This window comes from Camelus dromedarius, chromosome 29 (genome assembly GCF_036321535.1).
Source record: "Camelus dromedarius isolate mCamDro1 chromosome 29, mCamDro1.pat, whole genome shotgun sequence".
Taxonomy (NCBI): domain Eukaryota; kingdom Metazoa; phylum Chordata; class Mammalia; order Artiodactyla; family Camelidae; genus Camelus; species Camelus dromedarius.
The window spans coordinates 27,564,928-27,584,279 of NC_087464.1; the positions used below are offsets into that span (position 1 = coordinate 27,564,928).

General features: G+C 55.5%; 1 protein-coding gene across 1 annotated transcript in view; it reads left to right on the forward strand.

Annotated features, from left to right (window-relative positions):
- ITGA11 (integrin subunit alpha 11) overlaps positions 1-19,352 on the forward strand; it is a 111,469-nt gene that overhangs the window by 33,125 nt on the left and 58,992 nt on the right. The window contains exon 3 of the mRNA XM_064480790.1: positions 18,418-18,518. Within this exon, the coding sequence (XP_064336860.1) occupies positions 18,418-18,518 (101 nt within the window). The remainder of the gene's footprint in view (positions 1-18,417; positions 18,519-19,352) is intronic.

Genomic DNA, 19,352 nt, shown 5'->3' on the forward strand with positions numbered 1-19,352 from the left:
ACTCTTTGTCTGTTTTATTTCATTCATTCATTCTATGCTGAACATTGTGAATAGTACACGGCACAGGCTGTAGACTATCACTTTCCTTTAAATAATGCTACTTTTTTAAAAGTTTTAATTTTTAGTTGTAGTGAAATACACGTAACAGAAAATTTACCGTCGTAACTATTTTTAGGTGTACAATCCTGTAGTGTATTATTTTATGATAGTAAACAGTACCGCTCTCATTGCTTCTCAGAGAGAAGAAACCATTGGGGCTTGGTGTGCCTGTGTTCACAGTAGTCCACAGGAGGTCTGGTCCCCAGGAGGCTGTGTTCTGTGCTGGCCGGGGCCCCACAGGGTGTGTTTGCTGCCCTGGAATCAAGGCAGAAAGAGTCAGCCTGATTTTGGCCGGATGAGGAAACGGCTTCCTTCACCCTTGCTACCTGCTCACCCCGGGCACTGTACGAAAGGCTGGTTTGGCTGATGGAGGGTGAGAATGGGTTAGGCTCCTGAGGCCTGGAGCCCCAGCGCGGGTGAGGGTGCTGTGCGTGGTTACAGGGAGATGTGTGCCCGCAGTTGTGTAAACCACGTGGGATGGTGGTTCGCATCCAGCTCCTCCCGTGTGCCAGCTGCTGGGTGTGCTTGTCCTGTTTCAGCAGAGTGCTGAGTGGGGCACCTGCCGCCAGGCTCGGGCTACAGCGGGCTGGTTCCTCAAAGTGGTGGCATCTGGTTTCGTGGGGCATGGGCACCCCGTATCTTGTCATCACTGGGAAGCCAGGGCTGGGAGACCGATGCTTCAGAGACAGCGGCCCAGATCACTGCCCGTCCCAGACAGGTGAAAGCCAGCACTTGCTTTCTCCCAGAGCCGTGTCTGCTGGAAATAGAGCAGTAACAGTCCTCCCACCAAGTGCACACACGGTCTCCTTGCTGGTGCCCAGGCAGTACCCGCGGCATCTGCCCAGGAGTCAGGTGGACCAGGGGCTGGGGGGGAGAGGCAGGGTGGGACGGCCCTGCCGGGCCCTGCCTCCTGGGCACTCCTGTTCTCTCTGCCTGGCCTAGCAGTGCTGCCCGCAGGAGTGTTCAGGTTAAATAATGCTACATTTTGTGCTGATAGGCAATTAAAATACTGGTGAAACCACCTGGATCTTACACAGCTTGGTTTGGGCCTTGGTTAGGGCAGGTGTCATCTAGCTGTGCCCTTACTCCTAGGGCATGGTCTTTACTCCTAGGGTGTGGAATTTTGGGGGGTCTCGACTGAAAGCCCAAAGCATTCATTAGAATTTCTCTATTCTGACGGGGCAGGAACCCGCAAATCTCCCAAGCACTGGGCAGCCTCTAAAACCTCTGCCCCCCATGGCTCTTCTCTGACAGGTTTCCCAGAAGCTCACACTGTGCAGGCACAGCTTAGGGGTCAGCCAAGGACCCTGAAGGAAGGTTTCAGCAGAGTTTCACGGGCTCCTTCCTGTGGCCCCCCCATTCTGCCCGCTCCCAGCAAATCCCAGTCGTCTTTGCCACCCCAGCTGCGATCAATCGCTGCCTCCCCCACCCAGCAGGACTGCCGCTCTCTGGACTGTGCCCCTGAGCTGCAGGGAAGGGGCCCTCACAGAGGAGCCTGGGTGCGTGCGGGCTTAGTTCCCGTGCCCCCCTTTTCCCACCTACTGAGCTCTGCGCTGATTCCGTCCAGCGCCTGAAGATAGTTGTTTCCTGTGTTTTATTTAGCTTTCACAGTTGTTTATAGCTGGGATTGAAAGTCATGTTCTTTTACCACCTTAAACATCACTTCTCTGGGAAACCGCTGACCACCCGCTCCCATCAGCAGATTAGTTGTCCCCACAGAACTCGGGGCTTTCCGCTCCACGACAGCGATCAGAATGGATAGTAATTGCCATTTCACTGTCTTTCTTCCTGACGTCAGGGGTATGCTCCCTGACAATTCACAGGTGCTCAAAAGAACATGCTTTGAAAGACTGAGTTAATGGTTTGGGCCTTTCTCAGCCAGCCCAGGAATAAAGCACGCAGCATCCATATATTCTGCCTGGTAGGAAGGGTTAAAGATTAAATGGAACTGACTTTTCCAAGACTGAATTTTTTCTACCAATATTTGTTTATTAAGCTTATGTTAATAAATTTTACTAGATTCTGCAAAGCACTGGTATGAGTAAGACATGGTTCCACTCTCAAATAGCTCACAGACCAGTTGAGGAGGCAACACTAATATCTTTGAAATAATTTAAAAACAATGCAAGACACAATGTGACAAACACAGCCTGGGTTAGTTACGCTCACCTTCGTGGGTTGCTTCTTCTGTGAGGGCGGCCTCACCTCCCAAGCCCTCTCCCCGACGGCCTCTTCCTGCCTTGTCTTGGAGTCACGTGGGCCCAGGCTCCACTCCCCATTGGACACTAGCCTCGTCTCCCACTAGCCTCTTGCTCACGGCAGAAGCTCAGCCTGTGGCTGGGGGGCTCTGGAAGGGCTTCCGAGGACGGGGGGGGGGCTTGAATGGGGTCTTGGGTTTAGTTGGGCCGAAGGGCGCAGTAGGATTGACTCGCTGCCGCTCTTGCCGATCTGAGAGCAGCTGGGGGCATGCTGGGGGAGGGCTGGCGTGCACTGCAGCCACTGGCCCAGCGTGTTTTCTGCCCCGACTGGGCCAAGGGAAACAGAGGCCTTGGAGACCCAGGGAGCTGCACCTCATGCAGGACAGATGGGCGCACACAGGGCCTTTCAGGAATCCCTGTCCTCACCTGTGTGGACCCCGCTGCACATCCTGCTTGGCTGCTTCCCTCTCTGCTTTCTCCCCAGCCCCTGTCTTTCCTGTCCTGCAGGCAGCATTCCAAGAGTTCTGTTCAGACAAAGGACCCTGTGGATGTTGGTCGTGGGAAAAGAGAAGTCTGGGGGACACTGGCTGGCAGTTGTGCGCAGGGAGGACTCCAGGGGTGCGTGTTGATCGATGTCCACATCAGGAAGAACCTCAGAGGAAGGGCAGGAGCAGGGGTTTGAAATCCAAAGACTGCACCTGGAGGAAGACCTTGGGAGAAGCTCATTCAGCCTCCTTGCACCTCTGTTTGCTCATACACAAAATGGCTATGAATTTACCTTTCTCAGGGTGCTAGGAAGGCTCAGATAATACCCCGGACTTGCATGTGTTTTGTAATCAGTAAAGCAGGAAATGGAGGACTGAGCGGCTTGCAGCCAGCAAGCACCAGACCTGCGGTCAGGCCTCTGGAGACTTGGTCCAGAGGCTCCCTCTGACCCAGGCTCTTCTCCCTCCTGGGTGTGGACCTGGCTTCCAGCGCTTAAGGTGGAGCTGGCACACCTGGGTCTGCATCTCCGGGGCCTGCAGCGGGGCCAGGGGATCTGTGTTCTAAAGAGCGCCAAGGAGACTCTGGCAGGGAGACTGGGGCCTCCTGAGGACCACCATCTCCACCGAGGGTAGGGAGATGCCAGCGGGTAACAACCTCACCCCCCAGGCCCTGCCCAAAAATCCAGGTCCCAACACTGCCACAGAGAAGGACCCACCAGCTGTGTCCCAGGGAGGTCAGGCCCCCATTCATCAGGCTGTGAGCCTCCTTTTTGTTTTCAGTTTTTATCTTTAAGGGACGAGTTTATTTTATTATTTTATTTTATTTTATTTTATTTTATTTTAGGGTTTTGTTTTTGGAGGTGGGTAGGTCCTTAGGTTTATTTATTTATTTTAAGGGAGTACTGTACTGAGGGTCGAACCAGACCTCCTGCATGCAAAGCAGTCACTCTACCACCGAGCCTTGCCCTCCCCCACACCTGCCCCCAGCCTTTGAATGTTAAGTGCACCAGACCTAGATGCAAATGTGGGAGGGTGAGGGGACAGATCTAGTGGGGCTGCTGCTTTATTTTCTTAACCCTTCACCTCCTGCTGGCTGCATTCCCAACTCAGAGCTCAAGCTAAGCCAAACTGACTGTACACCAGTGCTGCAGGTGTCTTGAACAGTTTTCCACACGCCTTGGTTTTAGCAACAATAACAACACTCACAGACGCACAAAAAGAAAAAGAGAAAACAAATTCCCTTGGGCCGAGTATTCTCCGCCCCTGCTCTTTAAGTCCTTGTGTGTTTTCAGGGAAGTTTCATCCACGTGACTCTAACACACGTACATTGAAATCGTTAAGTCGGTTAGTTTTTAAGACCATTTGATGTCCCAGAAGCCCTGGTGTAGGGTTTACAGAGGGCGTCTCTGAGCCTTTGGTCTGCTGGAGCAGGAAGCCTCCTGGTGCTGAGAACAAACAGAGCTGGGCCCCACAAACCTCGCACTTATCACTGAAGCTTTCACCCGGGAGAGAGAAGCCTCAGCTGTCAGCGAGGCAGAGCATTTCGCCACCTCCCCTCCCGGGTGTTGGGAAGCAGAGCCGGATCGCCTACTGGTTCCGAGAGGGGACCCCTGGGGACCTTAGTGGGCTTGGAGAACAGGAGGGCGTGGTGAGTTCCCCGGGCTACAGACTCAGGCACATGAGCAACTTGTAAGGGAAGCAGGCTTGTCGCCACCTTACAGATGAGGCGGCCGAGACTCAGAGAGAGAGAGAGAGAGAGAGAGAGAGAGAGAGAGAACATGACCAGTAGCTGGCAGAGCCGGGTCTGGGACCCAGATCTCCTGAGGCCCAAGGCGGCACAGCGCAGAGGCAGCCCCGGGCCGAGGCTGGCCAGGGAACAGTCGTCCACGGCGGGTCTCTCCCCACCAGCTACACTGCTGGCCCCACAAGAGCCGAGGCTGTGATGTCCCAGGACCCCACACTAGGAGATTCACATAAAAATGCCGAACCCAGCCAGCAAGAGAGGACATATGCTCACAGAGCCCCAGTCCCCAAAGATAAATACCAAGACATGCAGACAGGACGGCAGGAGTTCATGCAGAGGGAGAGTGGATTTCTCATTCAGCAGGACTAGGTGGGGGACTGTTCCAGAGACTGGCTGCGGGGCTGGGGGCGGGGGCTACCACAGAGGTTCTTAAATACCAGAGACAGGGGATTGTATCTGGGAGGCAGTGGGGAGCCACTGAAGGTTTTAGAGCAGGAGAGTGGCTCACCAGAGTTCTAGTTTTTAGGGTGATCACTTTGGCTGCCATGTGGAGGATGGGCTTGTGGGAGGAGACCCTGGAGGGGAGAGTCTGGTGGGAAACTATAGACGTCTAGGTGAGTGGAGGGCCTCAGGGATGGGGCTTGGAGGAAAGGGCCTGTTTTATGAGTGTCCATAGTTCATTCATCATTTCTTGAGAACCTGTGCTAGGTCCTGGGAATTCAGCAGTGAACAAAACTGAAAGTCCCTGTCCTGATGGGACTCCTCTTCTTCTAGAGGGGCAAGCCCCAGGATTGGTTTGCCCCTCATCTGTCAGATGGCCTTGCGTGCAACGGAGAAGCATTGGGCAGGAAGGGGGCCTAGGGAGCAGGGAGTGTGGGCGAGTGCTGCTGTCCTACACAGGCCACCAGGAAAGGACTTGGTGCTGCTGGGGCGACAGCGGTCAGAGCCCCGAAGGAGAGGGAGAGTCTGAGGCATCCGTGGGACTGGCCAGTGCAGAGGCCCTGGGGTGGGAAGGTGCTGAGATGTCCCAGGAGCAGGAAGTGTGGCTGGAGTAGAGTGAGCAGGGCAAGAATGAAAGGGCTCAAGGCCAGAGACGAACTGGGTGAAGGATGGCTGAGGACTTGTCTTGCTGACTAGGAAGATAGTGAGAAAGCAGAAAAGTAAAATCCAGCAACAGGAGAGAGACTTTGTGCTAACAGGTGACCTAAGTTTTGGCCCCACTGGTTGGAAGTATCCAAGGGTCATCTGAGTGCCCCGGGACAGCTGGCAGCCGGGGACTGGGGGCTTCAGCTTGAGGGGAGGTCAGGGCCGAGACTCTCAGATCTGTCCTAGAGGGCAGAGGAGGAAGGGGGGCTGCTCATCCCCAGCTGGGGAGGCGGGGTGCACCCTGAGGGCTCATCTGTGCGTACCTTTCCCAGGAGCAGCCCGAGGGGCCCAGCTCGGGAGCTTGCAGCTCCGGGCAAACTCACAGGCCTGGAGCCCTTGAGACGTAAGTCTCGCGGCGCATGTCCCCGAGCACGGAGGAAGCACAGAGTTCTGACGAGGACTCGTTGCAGCATCGGCAGTTTCCACTCACGCACTGGCTCTCAGGACTCGGCTGCATCAGAATCCGCTAGCACCGCCGGCCCACCTCCAGGGTTTCTGATTCCCGTTGCTCTGGGATGGGACTGGGGAGTCTGCTCTTTGAACAAGTTCCCGGGTGGTGCTGGTGCTGCTGGAGACCACAGCCTGGAGATTCTGTTCTTGGTTTCTTAAGCTGGTGACAGCAGGCAGAAACAACATGACCTGAATTGTGTCGTGGTCCCCACGTATGGGGAAATGGGGAGGAGGGAGCCCGGGGACAGCTGGGGACGGCGGGAGCAGGGGTTGGGAGGACGGAAGAGGGCCTGCTCCTTCATCATCGCCATCCACCTGAAGGCGCTCCCGTCTCTCTTTGCTCTTCCCCTGCCTCCTCCCACTTTTAAGTTTTCTTTTTTCTTCTCTTTGCCTGTTTCCTCTTCCTGATTTCTGCAACCATTACCCTGCGCCTTCTTCCTCAACTGTTCTTCCCCTCTGTCCCTTCAGCCCCGCCCCATCCCCATCCCTCCTCCCCTCCCGACTTCTCCGCTAACTTCTCCCTAACTTCTCCTAACTTCTCCTAACTTCTCCTAACTCCTCCCTAACTTCTCCGCTCCCCTCTGGGCTCCTGCTCTGGAGTCTCTGATGGAAATGGCGAGAGAGGGCTTTGGAGGGGAGGGTGGCCAAAGCCAAGGAGGCTGCCGGTCCCGGTACCTTGCTGGCCTCCTGGCTCCTGCACGGAGCTGCCGTGTTGTTAGTCTCGTGAGCCCGACTGCACCCTTGCGGGGAGAGCAAGGAGCCTGGCCCAGGCCGCCTGGCCTGAGGCACTGCCCTCAGGGTACCACCCAGCTTGTGCACAGAGGGACAGGGTAGTGAGAGGCAGGTCCTGGAAGCCAAGGGAAAGTGGAGAAAGGACTTCCAGACTGAGAAGGACGTTAGACTTGCGGGTCGCTACCAGAGCCTTGGTTTCCCCAGTTCCGGGGTGTCCTGATGGGAAACAGAGGCTTCTCTTGGGGAAAAGGGAGCATCTTAAACATAACTGTGTCTCCCTGTGCCATGGGAGGACAGACTTTGGTTTATCCAAACTCACAAGGAGTCCTAGACGGCCTCCCATCTTTTTGAAGGGTCCTTTTGGATTCCTTTGCAATAATTGAACTCAGAGTTTGTGTGGTCAGATGCTGAAGGGCCTGTGTGGTTGGGTGCCCTGTGGTGGGTGCCCTGCAGACAGACCTTGAGGCGGTGGGGAGGGAGACCCAGAAACCTGCTGGGCTTGGAAGCAAAGTGCAGCTCCTGCCAGCACCGCACACCACCTCCACCTCCTCTCACAGGCTTGGCGTCACACAGGATGGGTACCCTCAGTCTCTAAGCTGGCAAAGTTGGAAGGGACCTGCCTGACACAGGTTCACCCCATCTCTCCCCAGAGGCCTCACTGAAGACGTGGTGTCTTCACACTCAGGACTATCTCCTTAGCCTGAAAAGAGGGTCACCTTTGCTGGGGACTTCAGGGGACCGTGATTCTCACAGGCAGAGGTGGGTTGGGAAGGCCCAGGAGGTGCAGGTGGACATGCAGTGAACATGGGTGGGGTTGGCCTCCAGGACTGCTCCCCCTGCCTGGGAGGGGTCTTAGAAATTATTTAGCCCCAATCCCTTACTTTACAAGCAAGGAAACAGAGGCCCAGAGATAGAACGAGACTACAGCAGGGTCACCCTGAAAACCCAGGTCTCCCGACGCCCAGTCCAACATCGTTTCCACCTCCTGTGCAATTTCCACCTGGTGCGTGTGTGAAGACTGCCAAAGGGTCAGTTCTCCCACCATCCCGGGTCCCTTGTCTCCAGATCACTAGGTGACATCTGCTTAAACTAAACTCTGATATGAGTGAGGCATGACTTCTCCTGCCGTGCCTTTATGTACTGACCTTCTCAGGTCACAAGTTGCATTTTCACTTGGCTCCTCCATATCTAAACCCAGAGGCCCACTGATGGTGGAAGTTGACTGGGAGGAAAGCCCTGAGGAGTAAATCCACAAAAACTGGCTAGGAAGCCCGGGCCAGGGGGATGCCCACAGGCCCTGCCATTCCCTCCTCTTCAGCCTCTCATCTGCAGCCCTTTTCTGCAAGGTTATAGCAATGTCAAGAGATGGGCACAGATCTTCTGCCTCAGCAGATAAGTGAAGGCGCCCGAGGGTGGCCCCCTTACTGCAGGAAAAGTCTAGGCTTTCAGAACCACACAACCCTGGGTTCCCCTCCTGGTTCAGCCGTTTTCCAAGCTGGGAACCTGAACACATGACATCCACTGACTGGACCACAGTTTCTCCATCTGTAAAATGGGCATGATGATGCAAATTCCTGGGAGTTCTTAGAGGAAGAAAAAGGAGATGGTGTGTGGAGTGTCTACCATGGGTAGACGCTGGGTAAGCTGGTTCCCTGCACAGCCTCTTTTGCAAGAAAGGATACGGTGTCCCTGGGGGGTTTCCAGGAAAGGGCCCTGGGACCTGTTCTTTGGGCAGAATGACAGATCTTGTCCAAGTTGTCCCTCCTCCTCGGTGACGGTGCGTTATCAGGCCTGGCACAGCCTCGGCCATCGCTGCTGTGGAAACCTCGTTCAGGAACACCCTAAGCTCTTTTCCTGGCTTGGGCCCCCAGAGTGGGCTCCCCACACTGCAGGGCAGAAATGCCCTCTGCTGTTTTCTCTTGGAACAAATAAAATGCAGCACTGTGACTCATGCTGGTTAGAAAAGAAATCACTACAGAAGCAAAGCCCAGGACCAGATGAGCCCACCCAGCACACGCGCAGGAGGGAGGGAGGGAGGGGCACTGACGGGTGGGTGGACTGGAGCCGGTTCAGAGGCTTGGGATGCTCGCACAGAGGCAGGGGTGAGGGTGCCAGGTGTGGTGACAAACGGACTGTGGCCCTGTGAGCCTGGCATCTGAAAGCGAGAAGGGGCGGGGCGTTGAGCTAAATGGCGCAGGCTGGCCTCTTTCTTTGTCATAGTCAGTGGGTCAGGCTCTCATTTCCCTTCAGATGGGTTGAGCGTGTCCTTTGCGGTCACCTTCCCTCTTCTGTTCTAAGCACTTCTGCGCATTAGGAAAACACACTGTTTGGATGTAAGCTGAGGTGGACCCAGAAAGTCCCAGGAGCAGAGCAGAGAGCCAAGCGTGTGGGGTCCACAGCTGTGCTCGTGAGCAGGCTCGGTGCCCGAGACGCCAGGGCACGCGCTTGCTGCCCACTCCTTGCACGGCTCCTTGTGCACAGAGGAATTTTTATTTGTTAGTATTGATAAAAGTCTTGTGAGATGGGACAATTTTTTTAAGGCACCTAAAAATGTATCAAGAGGAAAGGGGAGGAAACAATTTAAATATCCGTCGGTGAGAGAATGGTTGAGAAGGAAAGCAACCTCTACAAAGGATAAGGCAGAGCTACACCACGTTCCCCTGAACGTCTGGGGGGCCTGGGCCAAGAAAACAAATGGGGGCTGTGGCCCATGGCCCACAGGTCCCTCTTGGTGATCAAGGGTCTCACACGTGTGGACCCCACACCCGACACAGCTCTGTCCACACCCCGGCAGGCAGTGGTGTGATTCACCATCAGAAAGACAGATCCACAGATGAGGGCTGTCCTGAGCTGATGGAGCAGGAGATTCTGGCATTCCAGTCACCCAGAGTCAGCGGATGCGGGCTCTAGGTACCTGTTCCCTTGACCCCTAGGACTCCTCACCCCATAGGAAGGGACACAGCCAGAGAAGGGTCAGCGCAGAAGGACCCAGGGCAGGGGCCCCAGTGACCAGGTCTCAGTGTGGCATTGATATATAGTGACATGGAAAGTACGAAATGACGAAGAGGAAGAGGTGCACTGCAGAGCCATGTGTGCAACATGAATGGTTTCATTTTTTAAATTGCCTGCAGATATGCCGACCGTCTTCTGCATGCCTGCCGCTAACGGTAGTTATTTGCAGAGGACTGGGCTGAGAAGGGGAGGGAAAGTCCTTGCAGGATATAGTTTGCACAGTTCTGTGCTATGAACATTATACAAGCATGTATTATTTTTATAATCTAAAAAAAATCTTAAATAATATTTTTTAAATGTTAGTACTCTTTTTATACCAAAGTAAGTATTTCTTGTATTTTCTTGTGACCTAAAGAAGCAAAAGAAATTTTTTAAAAACCCAATCCTGGATCATTCCTGGACAGTCAAGGAGGCTACCGTGGTTGTGATCCCCAGATGCAGTAAAAATTTCCTGAATACACGTTCTTTTTCATCCGTCCAGAGGGCCTCATATCTGCTTCTTCAGCAGATCCTCCACACAAGGGCTCCCAATCTTGCCTGCATATCTGGAAGCTTCTAACGATAGATTCCCAGGTCCCATCCCCTGACTGGCTGAATTAGAATCTTCTGGGGGATGTGCCCGGGAATCTGCATTTGTAGCCCCCCTGGTGATTCTGATGACCAGCAAGGGCTGGGTCCCACCGCCCTCCAAACCCTGGGTGGTACTGTCAGTCCCATTTGGCAGAGAGGAACACTTGAGGCCCAGGGCAATTAGTAGCCTTGTATCAAGCCAGGGTGTGGAGCCTGCTGGTTCCTCTGCTACAGCTCAGTCTACTCTCCCTGCTGAGTTAACAGGTGTTGGGAGACAAAGGAGGGCCTGCTGCCAGGGGTCCCAATTTGCAGGCTATCACATCACAGTGGTCCTCCCAAGCCAGGTGATTAGCTAATTTGTTCAACAACTATATTTGGGGTACCTACTCTATGCCAGGCGCTGCTCTGCATTCTTTCTTCGGGTACTTAGAGCCACAGACCTGACCGACAAGGTCCTAACTCCCCTGTGGTTCAAATTCTACTGAGAGATAAAGATGATTAAAAGGCATAGGGAGAAGACAGCACCCTAGAGTGCAGAGTGCTATGAGGAAGGTGAGGCGGGGTGGTGGGTGGGGAGTGACAGGTGATTAGGAAAGGCCTCTTTGGGGAGGTGACAATGGAGCTGAGCCCTAACTGTGCACAGCATTCATAGCAGCCTTGGTAAAGTGGGCAGACAGGTGAGCAGCAGGTAGGTGATACACAGCCTCAGGAGATATGGTGAAGAAGGTGGGCTTTGCTGCAGGGGATCTGGGCTCTGAGCCCAGGGAGGGTGGCCAGCCACCATGCCTCTGCCCCCCCACGTGGTGCTTCCCCATGAGTGTGTGGCAGCAGCCCGGGAGGGCTTGTTCACCCTCGGATGCTGGGCCTCCCTCATTGGTCTCAGGTGGGGCCCAAGGTGCTGCGTTTCTAATGAGCTCCCAGGAAAGGCTGGTGCCACTGGGCTGAGAACCACTTTGAGAACCATGCTATGCTGTAACGGCCTGTTGACCTGCCTGTCTCCTCTCCTGGCGAAGGCGAAGACCACGTCACGTTCACCGCCATGCCCCAGTGCTTGGTGCATTTGTAGGAGCACAATAAATGCTTGAGAATCAGTGGGTGGCTGAGGCTGCAGGTCACCAGCAACATGAAATAACATCTGTAAAGGCCTTGGAACCTACAAGCGCTGTGCAAACGTCAGCGGCCCTCCGAGAAATAGGGCAGGTAGACATAGAGCGAGAGAGAAGACTTGCAAGGCTCACGTGATATGGAGGCTGGCAAGCCCCAGAATCTCCAGTGTGAGTCAGCAGGTTGAAGACCCAAGATTACTGATAGCGTAGTTGTAGTCTGAAGGCCAGCAGGGTGGAGTCCTGCAAGGAGCTGACATTTCAGTTTGAGTCCAGAGTAAGAGAAAGCCAATGTCTCAGCTCACAGGCAGTCAGTTAGGAAGGATTCTCTCTTACTCCAGGGAGGGTCAGCCTTTTTGTTCCATTCGGGCCATCAACTAATTAGACGAGGCCCACCCACATTGTGGGGGACAATCTGCTTTACTCAGTTACAGATTTGAATGGTAATTTCATCCAAAAACACCCTCACAGGCACACCCAGAATACTATGTGACCAAATACCTGGGCACCCCTTGACCGGGCACCCGGTCAAGTTGACACACAAAATGAACCATCACAGTGTACGTGGTTATTCAAAATACACCCCATGGGTTCTCACCTCTGACAAGGGTTTTCTAGAGGCAAGGAGAATAAGGACTGTACTGGCAAGCAGAGGAGTTCTCATCTTCCTAGCCCCCTGAAGTCCAGGCCTGCCAGGCGTCTGAGCCAGGGTGAACCACAGGCCCCTCCAACCAGCCCAGGAAGACGAGGGGTGCTGCTCCCCTGGCAGGCCCCACGTGGGCTCTCTCTCCACACCCCACCCCCAGCCAGGACCGGGGTTTGCTGCACTCAGCACTTCCCTAGCCCCATCTTGAGCACATTAGCCGTCGTCCTCAGCTGGCTGGAGGGGGTTACATTTTCCATGGAGAGAGAGAGAGAGAAACGGCCTCGCTAGAGGAATAGTCTCTCTTTGTTCTCTTGAGCTCTCTGCTTCTCAGTTGGAAGCCCCTCCCCGAAGCCTCTGTCTGATTCAGGGGAGGAAATGAGGCCAGGAGAGAAACGGAACAAAGGGCCTGGAGTGGCTTTGAGTGGAGGAAGGATGTAGGGAGAGGGAATCGGGTGAGGAAGGGAAGGGCCCCCAGTGGGGCCAGGCCCAGCTGGCCCGGGGAGGGCGGCCCTCTCCCCATGCGGGGTGCGGCCCAGCCCCTAGAGCTGGGCTTTCCGAAATTCCCAGTTCTTCACCGTGGTGGAAAGAGCACTGGATGTGGAGCCGCAGATCTGAGGCTGACCAGTGTCTCCCCACAGGCTTGTCCTGTCCATCTTCTGAGCCTCAGATACAGTCTGCCCTTCCAGCCCCAAAGCTATTCTGGTGACCAAAATCAAATGCAATTCAATTGCATCAAAAGTGATTCATTAAAACGAAAAGAATAGTTGTTGAGAACTGGGTGTCCTGGGGTGTGAAGTCCGGGTCTTACAGAGAGGGGCAAACGGGCTGGCCAGGGCCGGGTGACCCACACCCACCTTTCCTAGGCAGGCCGTGCGGGCCTCTGGGCTCAGGACCTCCTCGGGGGCAGGCCCAGCAGTGGGGGCTTTCCTCTTTCCTTCCGCAGCAGCTGATGGCCTTTTCCTTCCCATGGCTTCTGCTGGCCCATCTGCTGGGGAGCTGCTCACTCCTGCCTCCCAGACACAGCCAGCAGAAGGCCAAGCTGAGCCTAGGGCCCCAGCTTCCACCTCCAGGCTTTCCACCCTCTGAGGTTTGGGGTCGGTGGGGCACTGCCCTGTTTGTCAAGACACCTTGCACCGGTCCTGCTCGCCCACATCTACTCTGAGTCCTCAGACACAGCACTTCCCTGCTTCAGGCCTCCAATGCCTCGTTGGTGCATGATGAGCCTAGCCCGAGGACCCTCCATGTTTCCTCCCAGCTCTGGGCCAGTCACCAGGAACCAGAAACATCTGGAGGGCCAGGCTCCCTGTCCATGTGGCTGTGTGAGAAGCACACAGAACAAAGGGGTTTCTGTCCCCACCAGGCTGGGCCGGGGGGCAGGTTTGTGCATCCAGTTAAACCAGAGAGAAGTAACGTGTGTGGTGCCGGCAAGTCAGCCCACCACTCACACAGATGGAGCGTGAGCTGGGGGACGTGTATCTGCTCCTCTCCTGTTGGTCCTGGCTGCTGTGTTCCTCTCGCGGTAGGATAATATATGAAGTTTCCAAGGATAATTTTAACTATGTGCTTTTTTTTTTTGCCTTACACACTCTAATTAGGATGTTTTCAGTTATAAATACTCAGAGCTATATAGCAAAAGGTACTCATTGCTTATATAGCTGAAAAATCCAGCAGCATTCACACTTCAGACATAGTTTGATCCAGGGGTTCACAGTATCATTAGGACCTCAACTCTTTGTATCTTTAATTTTTTTTTTTTTTTTGATAGAGGTGCTGGGGATTGAACCTAGGACCTCGCACGTGCTAACCACTCAGTCTACCACTGAGCTACACCCTCCTGCCTCCCCGGGTTTTCCTCTCGAGGCTTCTCCCAGTCATCCCTCTGTCGCTGCAGCGGCTCATGATGCTCACCATTGCACGGTGGCTGCCAGCAGTTTCAGGCCCTGCATCTGCACACGATGGCATCCGGGGAAAAGGGACCACGTGACCCCCTAAGTCCCAAGTGGAAGTCCTGAGAGTCTCTCTGACTGGGGCGACTTACGTCCCTGCCTGCCCCGACGCGATCACTTCAGTCCAGGGGTAGCACCGGTCTGGCCTGCGGCAAATGCTCAGTCCCTACGACTGGGAACGGAGTCAGATTTCCTGGTCCCGGAACAGAAATGAGGAACTGATGGGAAGAGGGGAACGGAAAACCAGGGAAGCAACAGCACTGACTTTAAATGGAAGCTGGGTCACTGCATGGACCCTCTGTGCACAGAGAATACTCGATTTCTCAGCCACCTTTTCTCCAGACACTGAGTCTGGAGGCTTCTGTCACACCCGAGGCGAAGCCACTAGCTCTTGAAGCTGCTGCTGCTGTAGACTGTCAGGCAGAAGGGAAGGTCAGCCCCTGGGGACCCAGGGCTTCACGACCACCCTCCGCTAGTGCGGCAGGGCAGACACGGGCGTCTTGGCCCCAAGGAATTACAACGCTAAAGCACTGGCCTCGGCAGGCAGCAGGAATTAAGTGCTGGTTGGTGTGGGAAAGGCTGGGCTAATCAGTGAGAGTTTCCTGGAGCAGGTGGGAGTTTGTGCTCGCTCTTAAAAGGATGGTCTCTAGGATGGGTTTGCACAGCACAGGGGATGTCCAGGGCAGTGCGCTGGAGTCCAGACAAGAAATGGCTCAAGTTCTATTCAGGGCTGTCTTTCATCTGAAGAGGACGGGATTGCGATGTTCAGCACACAGGCCGACAGCTGCCCACGGGTACAATTTACATGAAAGTGTGCACGTGTTGGGGTGCATGCTACCTTTTATCCTGATAGGGGTGTGCCGTTTAAAAGTCTTGGAGATTAAACTGCCTTGAAGGGTGGAACCAGGACTAAGGTCCCCATGGGGCCTTGTTGGAGAGGGTGTGACGTAGGGATCCAGGGGCCCTTCCCTTAGTCTGTGTCCTTCTGGGATCCCAGGAGCCAGCACGCAGAGAGGCCACATCCCACCTTCCTCAGGTGGCCATCTCCACGGTGCGCCTCCTCACTTGGGAAGTCCCTGCTTAGAAAGCGGCCATCAGGGAGGGGTCCTCCAGGGCTGAGGCTGAAGCCTGCCGCCAGTTCTCCCATCCACAACAGCCCTGCTTCCCGCCTCCGTGGGAGGAAGGCTGGGAGCCCACAGCCGGTGAGTCACGGCACACAGCCCGCGGAAAGGGTTCAATGCTCGCCACAACCTTCGGGGTTTGCCATCTGGTGCCCACGCCAGAGGGTGTAGGGTGTCCAGCCCCTGAGAAGCACAGGGGGCCTGGAGGCTGTGATGGCTATATAAGGCTGAGGCCACAGGACGTGCCCAGGCTGCCAGACCCCACGAGCAACTTGGCAGGTCTCAGTGGTGACGCAAACACTTTCCCCACGCTCAATCACTTACCCTTTACAGCGAGACTGAATCATGTCCTCAAAACCTCAAGCCCGACAGGCACACGCAATGCCGAGAGTCAGGAATGGCAGAGAGCGCTGCCCGGGCCCTCCCTTCATGACAGAGAAACATTTGGGGCAACACAGAGCAAGTTGCCCCCGAGAGCCAGTGCCAGCTCCACCACAAACAGACTGGGGCTCAGTCAGCTCGCCTCTCCGCGCCTCAGTTTCTGCATCTGTATTATGGGAATGGTAAGCCCCATCCTGCTACCTCGTGAAGTGCCAAGGACCCCGAGAGGAATCAGGTTTGGGAGAACGGGGGTGGGACAGAGGGAGTGACCCTTAGTCTTTGAAAAGGACACCACCTGGTCTTGAGGCAAACTGGGGGCCACGACAACTTGGTGTATTTACTGCAGGACAGATGCCGTCTAGGAGGCCTCCGGTCTTTGTGTGCAGCTTACCTACGTAGACGCCCTCATGCTTCTCAGTGCCTCCCCACCCTGACCCTGGAGGTAGGCGGGACTGGAATTGTTAACCCCATTTGACAGTCGAGAAAACCCGGGTCAGTGAGCTTCTCCAGGCCCCACAGCAGGCTGGTGACAGAGTCAGGATGAAGACCTAGCCCCCGGAATCTCAGCCCAAAGGTCTTGCTCTGTGACCGGGGCCCCTCCAGGGCCTCAGAGCTCCACTCTGAAGAATGGCGGGTTGTGAGGGGTCTGCTTGGTCAGGCTGAGGGGGCGTTTTCTAGAAGACACAGGGGGTTAGCTTTTCTAGAGGACGGCCAGGTTTTGTTTTTTCCTAATCTAGAACCTGCTATGCCTGATTGTCTGAGAGGCACCCTGCGAGGTTTTCCCCCAAGGCACTCTTTCCAGAAGGCACTCGCCGGCAGTGGTGTCCCAGAGGGGATGTCCCTCTGGAACACTTGGTCGCGTGCCAGGTTGACCCTGAAAACAGGAGCAGCCAAAAAGCAAGCCTGGAGCCCAAGCCTCGCTTCCTGACCGCCACCCCCCCCTTTTTTTTGGCTGGAAGAATGGAGTGGCCTCAACCACACAATCACTCACAGAATTAAGTAGCCAAAAATCACGTCGTCTAGACAAACAGATTTTATGGGTCCAATTAATTCCTGCCAGTCAAAAATAAGCTTGCTTAAGAAGTGGATATATTTAGAACCTGTTGTTACCCGGTCCTCAGGGGAGAGAGCTCCGTGATTACTACACAGACCCTGATTTCAACAGAGCCCTGCTAACTCCCGCTTTGGACCGTAGTTCTTTCCTGACAGCACAGAGGTGGGTGGGAGCCGGGTGGGGGGATGCTTGACCGCAAGGAGCCACTGAAGTCCTCCAGGTCCGTCCTTCTCAACCGTACTAAGCCAGGAAAAGAGCAGTTGCTTCTTCTTTGGTCACGTCGCCAGGGGGTGGGAAGTTGCTCGGAGAGCGGGCTCCCAGTGTGTCATCTGTCCCTGTGCCCCTCGGGGTCTGGGAGACCGGCAGGGCTGTGTGAGCCGTGTGGTACCTCCTGCACGGCTGTCCCTTGGAGAGTCGTTCCTGAGTCACTGTTAGAGCCCAGGCCTGAGCAGGCGGTTGGTGGCAGAGAGCAGGACTGGCACCCAAGGCCTAGAAGTTTCCAGATCCACCCGAGTGGGTGACACCGACGGAGTGGGGCAGGCACTGACAGGAGACAGCACCTGCCTTCAGGGTTTGGCTTCGCCAGGGATGAGGCATAGAGAGGGCTTTGGGGCACTCAGGGAAGGAGCCCGGGGGCTGTCCAGGCTGCAGGGGGGTTCTTCCTGGCCTTGAGGGAAGTGGCAATGCCGGGCTTGGCCAAGTCCGGAAGCAGTGGCCACTCATTCTCCAGAAATACGTGTGCATGTAAGCAGAGTGCATTAATTTCCAGTGGGTACGTAACAAGTCAGCACAAAGTGGACGGCTTATACAAAGACAGAAGTTTATTCTCTTACACTTCTGGAAGTCAGACATCCTAAGCCAGCGTGTCGGCAGGGCTGTGCTCCCTCTAAAGGCTCTGGGGGAGATCTTCCATGCCTCTTCCGGCTTCCTGCGGCCCTAGGCATTCTCTGCCTCGCGGCAGCTTCACTCCTAGCTCTGTCCCCGTCTTCACATGGCCTTCTCTTCTCTCTGGGTGTCTCCTGTAAGGACATGGTGTTGAATTTAGGACCCACCTGGATGATCCAGGATGACCTCATCTTGAGAGCCTTAAATACAACTGCAAAAACCCTTTATCTGAATAAGATCACAAAGGCATAGGCTCCCCTGTGAGGGGACCCAGCTGGGTGGCTGCCCCGGCCACTCTTCAGCCCAGCTGGCCGCCTCGCCCGCCCTGAGGAAAGACGTGGTGGCTCAGGGACAGCCATGAGCACGGTGAACGTGCCCCAGCCCCGGGTCACCAGCTGGAAGATTCTTACAAGGCGAGGAATGGGCCCTCCCACCCAGCATGGTAGCGACAGACGGCCAAGACTCAAAATCACCGTTCCTCCGCCTTAATGACCACCGTCACCGTCCCAAATTCACGCCCACCCACTGAGACCCAGGTCAAGCACATCTCCTCCATGATGTCCGCCTGCCCTCTTCTCGCAGGGACAGCCTCCGCCCCTCAGTTGCCAGGCTATGTGGTCTTCATCCCTGTGTCTCCAGAGCCCGCCAAGGGCCTGCATAGGCCACAGCACCCCGCTTCCAGGGAGACGAAGGTCAGAGCCTGGGCGTCTGCACGGGCTGCCCCTCCAGGGCTCCCTCCTGCCCTCCCCACCACGTCCTCGCCTCAACACTGCCCTCCAGGCTCCGTCCTTGCCAGGAAGGGGGACCTCCCCCAGCATCTTCCCTCGTCTCCTTTTCCTTCCCAGGTTGGTCGTCGGGGCTCCGTTGGAAACCAGTGGCCACCAGAAGACGGGAGACGTGTACAAGTGTCCGGCGACCCAAGGGAACTGCACCAAGCTCAACCTGGGTAACTTGGGCTGCTGGCCCCTCCCTTAGAGGCGCCACCATCCGGGGCAGGGCATCTCTGATCCATGCCTGCCGTCACACCAGCTCTTCCTGGCTGCCCTGTGAGGGGACCCAGCTGCTCCCCATTTTACAAATGAGCACGCTGAGGCCAGAGAGAGGCAGCAGCTCTCCCACAGTCACACAGCTTGTCAGGGGCCAGCCAGGATTCATGCCCAGGTCTCCACTGTGCCAGGCTGTCGCTCTTTCTGACTCATCCATGGCCCCTCAACAGAGTAGAGCAGGAACATTTCCTATCTTTCCTTCTGACTTGGAGATAATAACAATGGCCAACATTCTTACATAGTTTTACCACGCGCCAGGCCCTGGTTTAGGCACGTTTAGATATTTTGACTCATTTCATCCCCACAACAACCACATGAGATTTAATCGTGAATGACCTCCTGTGGCGGTGAGGGGACCTGCTTGGGTCACCCAGCTAATGAGCAGCAAGACCGGGACCCCCACCCAGGCAGGCCACAGCCACCCTTTAGCCGCCCTGCGGCCCTGCCTTTCCGACATGACAGCTCTTTCCTCACCGGGAGCTTTTGGGGCACCGGGGAGAGGCTGTGAGCAAGCCCTTGTAAGTCTCGGTGCACCTGCACATGTGTGTGCACCCAGCCCGCGTCCACGCAGGCACACATGCTCCTCTAAAGCGCTGCTGCTTTGTCCTAAAGGTCAGACAGTGGCCAAGCCATCGCCTTATTGTCAAAAGGGAGCAGAAGTCCCATTTGGGCTGAGAAGCCGCGATTCCAGGCTTTGCCCTAGAGGATGGGTCTTCCCCAGGGCAGGACCCTCA